This window comes from Plasmodium gallinaceum (assembly GCF_900005855.1).
Source record: "Plasmodium gallinaceum strain 8A genome assembly, contig: PGAL8A_v1_10, whole genome shotgun sequence".
NCBI classification, from domain to species: domain Eukaryota; phylum Apicomplexa; class Aconoidasida; order Haemosporida; family Plasmodiidae; genus Plasmodium; species Plasmodium gallinaceum.
This window is the reverse complement of record NW_021628239.1, coordinates 342,907-354,092: the sequence shown is the minus strand read 5'-3', so window position 1 is coordinate 354,092 and position 11,186 is coordinate 342,907. Positions and strand designations below refer to the sequence as shown.

General features: G+C 18.6%; 4 protein-coding genes across 4 annotated transcripts; 1 reads left to right on the top strand and 3 right to left on the bottom strand.

Annotated features, from left to right (window-relative positions):
• Positions 1–42: 42 nt before the first annotated feature.
• SBP2 (SECIS-binding protein 2, putative) lies at positions 43–1,347 on the top strand (the record flags this gene model as incomplete). Its single annotated transcript, XM_028671486.1, has 1 exon — positions 43–1,347. One exon carries the CDS (start codon positions 43–45, stop codon positions 1,345–1,347), a length of 1,305 nt encoding a protein of 434 aa, XP_028528134.1.
• An 846-nt stretch (positions 1,348–2,193) lies between these two features.
• Positions 2,194–2,529, bottom strand: PGAL8A_00008900 (60S acidic ribosomal protein P2, putative; the record flags this gene model as incomplete). The annotated part of the gene is made up of 1 exon (XM_028671485.1): positions 2,194–2,529. The coding sequence occupies one exon, from the start codon at positions 2,527–2,529 to the stop codon at positions 2,194–2,196; it is 336 nt and encodes a 111-aa protein (XP_028528133.1).
• A 1,556-nt stretch (positions 2,530–4,085) lies between these two features.
• On the bottom strand, positions 4,086–6,272 carry PGAL8A_00008800 (asparagine synthetase, putative; the record flags this gene model as incomplete). The annotated part of the gene is made up of 2 exons (XM_028671484.1): positions 4,086–5,736; positions 6,193–6,272. 2 exons carry the CDS (start codon positions 6,270–6,272, stop codon positions 4,086–4,088), a joined length of 1,731 nt encoding a protein of 576 aa, XP_028528132.1.
• A 1,782-nt stretch (positions 6,273–8,054) lies between these two features.
• Positions 8,055–10,651, bottom strand: PGAL8A_00008700 (N2227-like protein, putative; the record flags this gene model as incomplete). The annotated part of the gene is made up of 2 exons (XM_028671483.1): positions 8,055–10,378; positions 10,606–10,651. 2 exons carry the CDS (start codon positions 10,649–10,651, stop codon positions 8,055–8,057), a joined length of 2,370 nt encoding a protein of 789 aa, XP_028528131.1.
• Positions 10,652–11,186: the final 535 nt, after the last annotated feature.

The window sequence follows — 11,186 nt, the reverse complement described above, 5'->3', positions numbered from 1 at the left end:
AAAAAAAAAAAAAAAAAAAAGGAATTTGAAAAAAAAAAAAAAATGATTGATATGTTAAATAAAAGATTAGATATAGAAAAAGAAAAAGGCAACTTTTATTTTCTTCCTAAACATTTAAAAAAAAAAAAAAAATCAAAATTAAAAAAAATGATTATCTTAGAAAAAGAAGTAAAAAATAAAATTTATTTTGATATTCTACAAAAAAAGCAAAATGAAAATATCGCTAAAGATTTGTGTTACAACTTAATTAAAAATCAAATTAAATGGAAATTAAAAAATTATACTTACAAATTTTATTGTAGAAAATATATGCAAATATATATCTTTAAAGGAAAAAGAATAGGAAAAAGAATTTCCTTTATTAATAATTATGATATTAAAGATAATAATTACATGAACATAATAGAAGAAATTAATAATTTAAAAAATTTTATTTTATTAAATAAAAAATATTTAAAAAAAAAAAAAAAATTAGATAAAATAAAAAGTTATAAAAAAAATATGAAAATACATAACAGCAAAAATAAAGTAGCAAATATACAAAATGAGTATTTTCACAATGATATCAAGTATAACAATGAAGAAAATAAAACTCAAAAATATGAAATTAATAAAATGAGAATAAAAGAAATGAACTATAATGTAGGTAAAGAAAATGATAGCAATCACATGAGGTGTATGTTAGTTGAGCAAAATACAAGTAATATAAAGAATGAAAATATTAAAATTATAAAAAATTATGAAGAGAAATTTACAAAGAATGAAATTATGAATAGAAAAAAATTGAACACTGAGGTTGTAAATAATGAAAAATACAGAATACATAAAAGTATGAATGAAAATATGGATAAAGATAAGATAAAAGAAAGTATAATAAAAAATGATAAAATTTTAAATTATATTCAAGTTAGTAAAATAGAAAAAAAAATTTATATAAATGATTATGTAGACCACAAAATAACTGATGAATTGAATAACTTGGTTAAAGAATTTCTAAAAAAAATTGCAAAATCGCATGAAAAATTATTATTAAAAAAAAAAAAAAGATACTATTTAGGATTAAAAGAGAGTTATAAGCATATATGTATAAATGAGCCAAAACTAGTAATAGTCGCACCTAATATAGAACCAATGGTTAATAATGCATTTGGTGATTTATTAGAGAAAATAATTTATAAGTGTAAAGAAAAAAATATTCCTTTAATATATGCATTAAGCAAAAATTTACTAGGTAAATGCATAAGTAAATCTAGACAATCAATTATATGTGTAATTGATAATGACTCATATATAAAAGAATGTAATGATATTATAACTTTAGCTAACTCTCTTAAAATATATAAATAATACATTTTATTTAATGTTTAAAAAAATTGTAAAATTTTATCTTATGCTGCCATTTCACATTTTATATATTTTTAATACAAAAAAAAAAAAAAAAAAAAAAAAAAAATACATACTATTTTTTTGTATGGCATTTTTGTAAAGTTGTATAAGTGTATTTAATTACACTAGAAGTTTTTAAAAATCATTTTTTGTATTTTTTTTTTGTAGTCCCTTTTTTTTATTATTTTTTTGAATTAATAAATTTTTTTTTGTTGAAATTTAAAAAAAAATTCATGAACTTCTATATATTTGTATTATATTTTTTACATTTTAAATTTTTAAAATAATAAAATATCCTCATTTTCTTTATCTATACGTCTATTATATTATTTTTTCATGAAATAAGTTTTATTTTATTAAAAATAATAATAAATTAAATGAAATAACTTATAATATTTCTATTCAATGTAATTAATTTTTTTGTTAATGTAAAAGTAATTAAGTCAATTAAATAAAATTCTACTTTATTATTATTTTTTTTTTTTTATTTTAAAATTAATAAGAAAATAAAAAAAAAAAAAAATGAAAGAAATAAAGAAAAAATAATGAAAAAAAAAGATAGATTATTAAAAATTTTATTATTTGTCAAAAATAATAATTACCATATTGTTCTCAACTTCTTTTACATAACTTCTAAAAGCATAATAAACGTATTCAAGTTCAATTAATTTGCAAAGTTATTGTGTATAAATATTTAAATATATGTATATATAATGTTTCCAAGTTATTAAATAAAAAAAAAAAAAAAAAAAAAAATACATAATTATAAATAAAAAAAAAGAAATATATTCTTAATTATTTTCATTTTTAGCCAAATAAAGAAAATCCTAAATCGTCTTCTTCTTCCTCTTCTTCTTCTTTCTTTTCTTCTTTTTTCTCTTCTTTTTTAACTTCAACATTTTCTGTTGAACTTGCTGCTGCAGCTGCTACCGCTCCCCCTCCAATATTTTGTAATTTTTTTAATCCTTCATTAATTAAATCACAATGATTCTTTCCTTTCAGTGAATTTAAAAAATTACTTAATACTTCATCATCTATACCTGCATTTACTGCTTCTAATACATTTTTAACTTCATTTGTTCCTGGATTTTCATTTCCTCCTAATACACACATAAGATATGCTGCAACATATTTCATTGCCATTTTGATTAATTATACAACTGAATAAGAAGAAATATATATATAAATATATATTTATGTGAATTTGTATGAATGTATATATATTTATTTTTTCAAATTTTTTCATAAAAAAAATAAACTATCAAATGGGTATTAATGCTATATAAAAATTGTAAAATTAATTAAACTATTACATCATCATATTTATTATTGTATATATACGATTGTATTTACTATATAGAAAACATAATATTTATAATACAGTTAAGCATATATAACTATTATTAAATCATGAATAAAACAGTAAAATATTTTTATATTTATATATTTTTATATTTATATTTTTCTCTTACATTTAAAAAACTTTTTTTTAAAAAAAGAAAAAAAAATTAATATATATACCTTATTTTTGTATTATTTCAAAAAATATGCTTTCAATAGCCTAATGAATCAATTATAAGATTGATAAGATTAAAAAAATTATTTATATATTTTTTTTTCCTTTTTTTTTAAAATTTTTAATTAAAAAAAAAAAAAAGAAATAACAAAAATTATTTTTATAAAAAAAAAAAAAAAAAAAAAAAAAAGGTAGAAAAAATTAATAAGTATAATATTTAACATGAAATTTTTTTTTTTTTTTTTTTGTACTATTTTTATGTAACAAATGAAAATTACAAAGCATTTTCTTTCTTTCTTTTTTTTTTTTTTTTTTATAATTTTAATAATTTATTAATATGTTTTAATATTCATAATACTAAAATTATGAAAAATTTATTATATTTTTTATAAAAAGCAAAACATTATGAAATACTATAATTAATAATACATTCTAGTGTTCAAAGTGCAGTAAAGAAAGTATCATTATAACAGTTATCTTTGAAGTATTTTTTATATGTTATAAATAATAATAATGAAATAATACACATAAATATATATATATCTATAGAAGTTTTTTTTTGCCGGTATCTTAAAATTCCATTTTTTTTTTTTTTACTTTGAAGCAATGCTAAAAGAAAAAAAAATATATATTTAAGTATGAATTTGTAAATATAAATTTGTAAATAAAAATTTGTAAATAAAAATTTGTAAATATAAATTTGTAAATAAAAATTTTCCTTTCTATTTAAAACTTGAATATATTGTTCATTAAAGATAAAAAATTAAACTTTATGGTTTAAAAATGAAAAAAACATTTTATTTGTTTAAATTTGCAATTCAAGTATTTTAGTTAATATATATATATATATACTTATATATATATATATATATATATATATATAAATATTGGAATAATAATAAAAATAAAGTAAAAATTAAATAGATAAAAAAATGGTTTAAACCCTTTGATTTACGAAAAAATTATAGACTAAAATAAGAAAAAGAATTAAAAATTATAATTTTTAACATTAACTTAAAATGATACAATGAAAAAAATTCTCATTTGGTAGCAACCTTTACTATATTCTTATATATATGAATATATATTATTTTTTATATTTTTATAAATTTTTTAAGCAAAATTTTTATTTACATATATTTTTTGATTATTTTTTTTTCTATACAAAAATTCTTTTTTTTTTTCAAATTTTTATTTCAATATTTTTAACATCATCAAACTGTTTTGAATGTCGATGTATTCCTAAAACTGATCTACCAGATTGATCAGCATTTTTTTTAAACTCTTCGTCCCATTCAACTGCCTTACTTGTAGAACATGCGATTGATACTCCTTCAGGTACTGATTCGTGTGCACATTGGTCAGGAAAACATTCGGCAAATATACATCTGTATAAATATCCTTCTTTGGTTTTTGGTGTATTATATGGAAATAAAAAAGGAGCTCTTAAGAATTGTACATCAGATATTTTTTTTTCTGCATATTCTTTTAATCCATCAATCCAATTATATCCTACTCCATCAGAAAATTGTTCTTTTTGCCTGAACAAAATATGATCTGGTAGATAACCTACGAATGCTCTTCTTAAAATATCTTTTTCCATTTTATTATTTGTACACATTTTTTCTTGTGGATCTATATTCATAATAAGATCCAATAATTTTAAATCAAGGAATGGCACTCGTGCTTCTACACCAAATGCCATAGTCGATTTGTTTGCTCTTAACACATCATATATATGTAACTCATGAACTTTTCTTTGTAATTCTCTATGAAACTCTTCTCTGTTTGGTGCTTTATGAAAATATAAATAACCTCCAAATATTTCATCAGCTCCTTCTCCACTTAAAACCATTTTAACACAGGAACTTTTTATTAATCTAGACAGGATATACATAGGGGTTGATGCACGAATCGTAGTTATATCATAAGTTTCAATATGATAAATTACATCATGTAAAGAATCCACTCCTTCTTCTACAGTAAAATGAAATTCGCTGTGATGAAGACCTAAATATTCGGCTACTTCTTTAGCTGCTTTTAGATCAGGCGAATTTTTTAATCCTATAGAAAAACTCCTCAATTTTCTTGAAATAATATCATTATTACTAGATGAGTTATCTAATGTTTTTAAGTGTCTTGCAATAATAGAAGCTACAATAGACGAATCTAATCCTCCTGATAATAAAACACCAAATGGCACATCCCCCATTAATCTTTTAATAACTGCTTTTTCTAAGTGTAGACGAATTTCATTTAAGTCAGCTTTGTTATTAGGAATAGAACTATTTAAGTCCCACCAGTTAGGGTTATAATACCTTACAAATTCACCTTTATTATTAGTATTTTTATAATAATGACCTGGAGGAAAAGTAACATATCTTATACAATGACCTTTTAATGCTTTAAATTCAGAAGCAAACCAAATAGAACCATCAGAAGCATAACCCATATATAAAGGACATACCCCTATAGGATCTCTAAAAGCAAAAAAAGTATTATTCTTTTTATCACTTATTACTCCAGAAAAAATTCCATATAACATAGAAGGCATTTTTTCTTTATATATTTTATATAAATTTGGTATAACAGCACAATCAGAAAAACTTGTTAAACGATTTAAACATTCGTCTTTTATTAATTTCCTTAATTCTAAATGATTATATATTTCTCCATTAATAGTTAAGCATATCTCTTTTTCATCATCATATAATGGTTGATGACCAGATAATACATCAACTATAGCCAACCTCTCATGAGCAATAGCATTTAAAGTTTCATCATTGTTCTCTTCTATTACTATACCATTCCAATCAGGCCCTCTATGTCTTAATCTAAGATAAAAAAGAAAAACATAAAAATATTTATAAATAAAATAACGTATGCATGCATATTTTTTCTAAATAAGTGTTTAAATTTTTATAGAAATTTATGATAATATAAAATACAAGGAAAATTAATGCATATAAAATTATAAATATAAAAAATTAATAAAAATTTAATATTCAAAAGTGCTAAAATAATTCAATGCATTTCATATGTTCTGACAATATTGAAAACTATATAAATAACTCTTAAATTACAAAAATGTTAAAAAAAAAAAAAAACCAATAGGAGAATAACAAAACTATCATAAAAAATTAATAAAGAATATTTTAGTAAAACTACTATAATAAAAAAAATTGGTGGTTAAGTAATTGAAATTTTAACACATTCAAAAATAAACCCGTTTTAATTTATATGTAAATTTTTTAAATATTAGTATTTTTTTTTTTTAATTCACTTAATACTTTTTTGATGAATCAAGGGCCTTTCTTCTTAATCTATTTTTATCAACAGATGAATGAAAAATTGCAAGAATACCACACATTATTTAATGTAATATATATTTTTATTATAATTCTTTTTTTTTTTTAGGATAGAAATGTATCATAAGATTTACATGTATTTTTTTATAAAATACTATAACATATATAAAAAATAATAAATTATAGCTATATATTTTTTTATTTTTTTTTTTTCTTACATGCCACTTTTTTATTTATTATTTTTTTTTTTTTTTTTTTTTACATGCTACTTATTTTTTTATTTTTATGCATTTTATTAAGAGGGTATTCTTTTTTTTTTTTTTTTTTTTTTTTTTTTTCCTTATTATTATTTTTTTAAAATTTATTATTAATATTATTTTATTTTTTATTTTATTTTTTTTTTTTTTTATTATTGTTTATTTTTTTTATTTATTATATTTTCAGTTTTTTTGTAATTTTTGAGCTTATTATTTCACATGTTTTAATATAATTTTTCAATGAATTTTTAAGTTTATTTATATTTATTTTTTTATATATTCATAGTGATATATTTTTTTGAAAATAATTATTTTATTTCGATATATATCAAAAATTTACATGAAATATACTGATATTAAAAATATTTTGTTCTTTTTTTTTTATATATATAAAATATTTTCATATTATTAGCAAATTTATAAACAAAAAATATAAATTTTTTATTTTCTTGACTATTTCAATATGATGAAAAAGCTAACCCAGCTCATCTGAAAAATATCATGAAGATTATATTTTCATGCATCACAATCTGATTGAAATAGTTAATTATTAATAAATACAAATGTATATATATGTGTGTATAAATATAAATTAACGATAAATCAAACTTTTCTTTTTTTTTTTTTTTTTTTTTTAAGTAGAATAATACTTATAATAATTATATTTATATTTTAATGAACAATTAATTTTGTAATGGTACTTTGATTTTATTTTAAAAATTTTCTTTTGTAATTTTGATTAATATGCAAATTTTACTTCTTTTATAATTCATTTCTATATAAACAATTATTCATGAATTATTCTGAAAATAAAAAAAAAAAAAATACATGAAACATCCTCCTCTATCTTAAAATTTGCATTAATTTCAAAAATATTTAGTTCATCATAATTTAATATAAATGAATTTACAGTGAGGAGAATAAGTATATATTTTCTATATGAAATTACAAAATATAAATAAAAAGGTACAAAAATATTAATTTTGTTAATAATTACATAGCATATATTAAAATAAACTAAAAAATATAGTACATATATATATAAATATATATTATATACATATATGTATTTCTTAATGTATTATATAAAAGAAAAAAAAAGAGAAAAATCATATATAAAAGCTTTTAATATGTATCAATTTTAATGAAGTCTAACTCTTGAAAACATTAAAAAAATAAAAGGTATAAAAAAAAAAACAATGAATTTATTTCATTATTATGAACAATTCATGTTTATTTTTTTTCATTTTTCAATACATGAATCATAAAACAAAGAATAAAAAAAAAAAAAAAAAAAAAAAGAAAATTAATAACGAATAAAAAATAAACTATTATTGAATTAAAATAAAATATAAATTATACGAAAATACATAAATTATAAAGTTATAAAATATTTAGTGCAAAAAAATGAGAAAAAAACCCTTTTTTTTTTTTTTTTATTAAAATTATTACATATTTATAATATTAGACATTAATTAAAAATATACTTCTTTCTGAATATATTGAAATGTATCTCAAAGAATGAAAGTATACATTGTTAACTATAAATTACACATATTTCCATGTGAATTATTATTCTTCATATGATCAATCATCCACAGGTACATTATTTCTCAAAGCACTAAAAAAAATGCAATGATATTGCACTTGCATCATTGAATCAAAATTAGTTGTATAGTAATTATCTATCCATTTTATTTCTAAAAAAGAAAACCATTTGGAAATAATCAACTTAATTTCATCCCATGATAATTCTATAGACATTTCATTTGGCATTTCAGCATAGTGATATAAAAGAGGGCCAATATTTGACCATAAAGAATTAGGTTTTAAAATATTGGCAAAGGTTCGAATGTACATAAAAACATTTTTAGCTGTATCTAAAAAAAAACATGTCAAAACACCATCAAATTGCTCTTTTTCATTATAATACACTTCAATTAATTCACCTGCACACATTGAAAATTCAGTATTTAGTACGACTTTATTATAAGTATTTACATCTGGTAATTGTATAATTTTCAAATGATCATCTCTATTTTTTCTGTTTGATGTACTTAAACAATATGGTTGAATATTTAAAGAGTTTTTTTCATTATAATAATTTAAAATATAGTTAGATGCTAATAGCATAAAGTAAGAAAATTCATTACCTTGACTTCTATATCCTTTTTTTGCTACTTCATATGGTAATCTACCTAACCCTGATCCTGGACATAAAATTTTAGGAACATAATTATCTGTTATAGGTAAATATTTATCTAAACTCCTTAGGATAGGATCATATGCATTTTCTCTTTCATTTTTTCCTTCATATGACCAATCACGAACAAATTGTCTCAATGTACTTCTCACTTTGCTCATATTTTGTATTAAGCTATAATCATCTAATGAAGGAGTATAGGTATTTGTTATTCTTAGACCTGGTGGAATGTGCTCATATTTAGAATAATCTTCACTTACTGATATATTCATATTTTGTTTTTCATTTATTTTCAAATGATCATTTACTTCATTAGATATTTCGTTGATATTTTTGTTAGAAATTTCATTAAGCATTTCATCTGTATTTACATTGGACACATTGGATATATTTGAAGTTTTAGGTTCATATAATTCATTATTTAGTTCAATAGAGTTCATGTCATTTTTACTTTTTTTATTTTCATTTTTTAAATTAATATGAGTGCAATCACTCAACTCATCTTTTATTGTGAATTCTTTATCTTCGTTATAAATGCTAACATTATTTTTTTTATTACATAAATTAGAATTTTTTTTGTCATTTAAAATATCATTTTCTTTTTTTTCATCATTATTAATTCTTTTTTTTAAATTATCATTACAATCATTTTGCATGGTGTTGTTATGCTTCTCATTTAAATCAAGTCTTTTTTCTTCATATCTATAATTTTGTTTTTTATCATTTATGTTTTTATTATTTTCATTGCATAAATAATTATTATTGTTATCATTTTTATTTTCAGTTAAATGTTGTCCATTCAAATGATTATCACCTTCACTATTATCTGAAATACTTTTTTCATTTTTTAAATCAAGCATTTCAAATATATGTTTATCATTTTCATTATATGGCAATTTAGATTTGATTTCATTTAATATGATTATTGCATCATCTTTACATAAAAGTCTTGCATCAAAATTATGATAGTTATAAATTTTATCAACCTTTTCTTTTTCTTCAACTGTCAAATTATCAATAATTTCATTCACAATATATTCCTCCGTTGTATCATTGTCATCCTTATGGAATGTAAAAGCTAATAAATGGATTATAATATTTGTTGATATTTGAGGTAGTAATATATTTAGTATAAAAAAATAGTTATTCAAAACAGATAAATACATTTTATATAATTTACAATATATTGATTCAGTTAACAAACTTTTTTCTTCATCACTTAAAAAACAAAAGCTCTTATATATTCTTAATAACTCATAAAAACAATATTTTTTATAATATAAAAAAGAAAAACATACATTGCAAAAATGCCTTTCTTCTTCATAATTTAATGATTCAATGTCATTACATTCATCACAAATATATTCCTTACAATGATTATCATTGGAATGATTATCATTCGAATGATATTTTTTTTCTTCATTGTTTGATAATTTATTTACAGATGAATTATCACTCTTGTCTTTATTCAAAAGAATATTTTTCAAATTATATTTATTATTTTCTAATAAATCTTTATTTAAGTCATTGTCTTCCTTATGTATTATATTATCACATGTATCATTTTTATTTACATTTATCTCTTCAATTTTATTAGCATTATTTATTATTCTACTATTTTTATAATCTTTTTCATTATTTAAAATATGTTTATTATTATCTATCTTTTTTTTCTTCTTTTTTTTAGATTTTTTTTTTAATTGATTTTCTAAAATATAACAAAAATAAGAAAAAAAATATAATAGACTTATATTTATATATAGACAAAAATTAATATGAAAAAAAAAAAAAGTTTAAAGGGAACAAAATAATAAAAAAAATTAATAATCAAATTAAGGTTTCATATATTACCTCAATTTACCAAAAAAAAAAAAATATTATAAAATTTTAAATTTAATAAATAATTTTCAAATATTTTTATGTATATCTTTTTACCTTGATAATATTTTGTTCCCATACTTTTTGATTCACTTATCCTCATATGTATTTTTTTATGTGGTACAAAATTATCTAACAAAAAAAAAATATATTTATATATATATATATATATATACAGAATTTTATTTCCTTAAAGTAAATTAAAATTTTTTTAAAAAAAAAGTAACAATTAGAGTATATATATATATATATAAAGAAAAAAAACCTACTACTATAAAGGAATTATAATTTTTAATATATGAAGAATGACAAAAAATATAAAACAAACAGCAATTTTTTTAATTTTATATTATTTTTTTCCTTTAAATAAAAAATAGAAAGAAAAAATAAATAAGATATAAAATGTTAATTTAATCCTTTTTTTTTTTTTTTTCTTTAAAATGGTTAATTGTTTTAATTATTTTAATAATTAATATCCAGAAAGAATTTCATAAAAAAAATAAATTCAATAAATTTTTATTAATAAAAAATACTATATAACAAGATTAAAAGAAGTTATAAAAATTTAGACATGAAACAATAAAATGGTTTAAACATATTAGAATAAAGTTTTTTTTTTTTTTTTTTTTTTTTTTTTT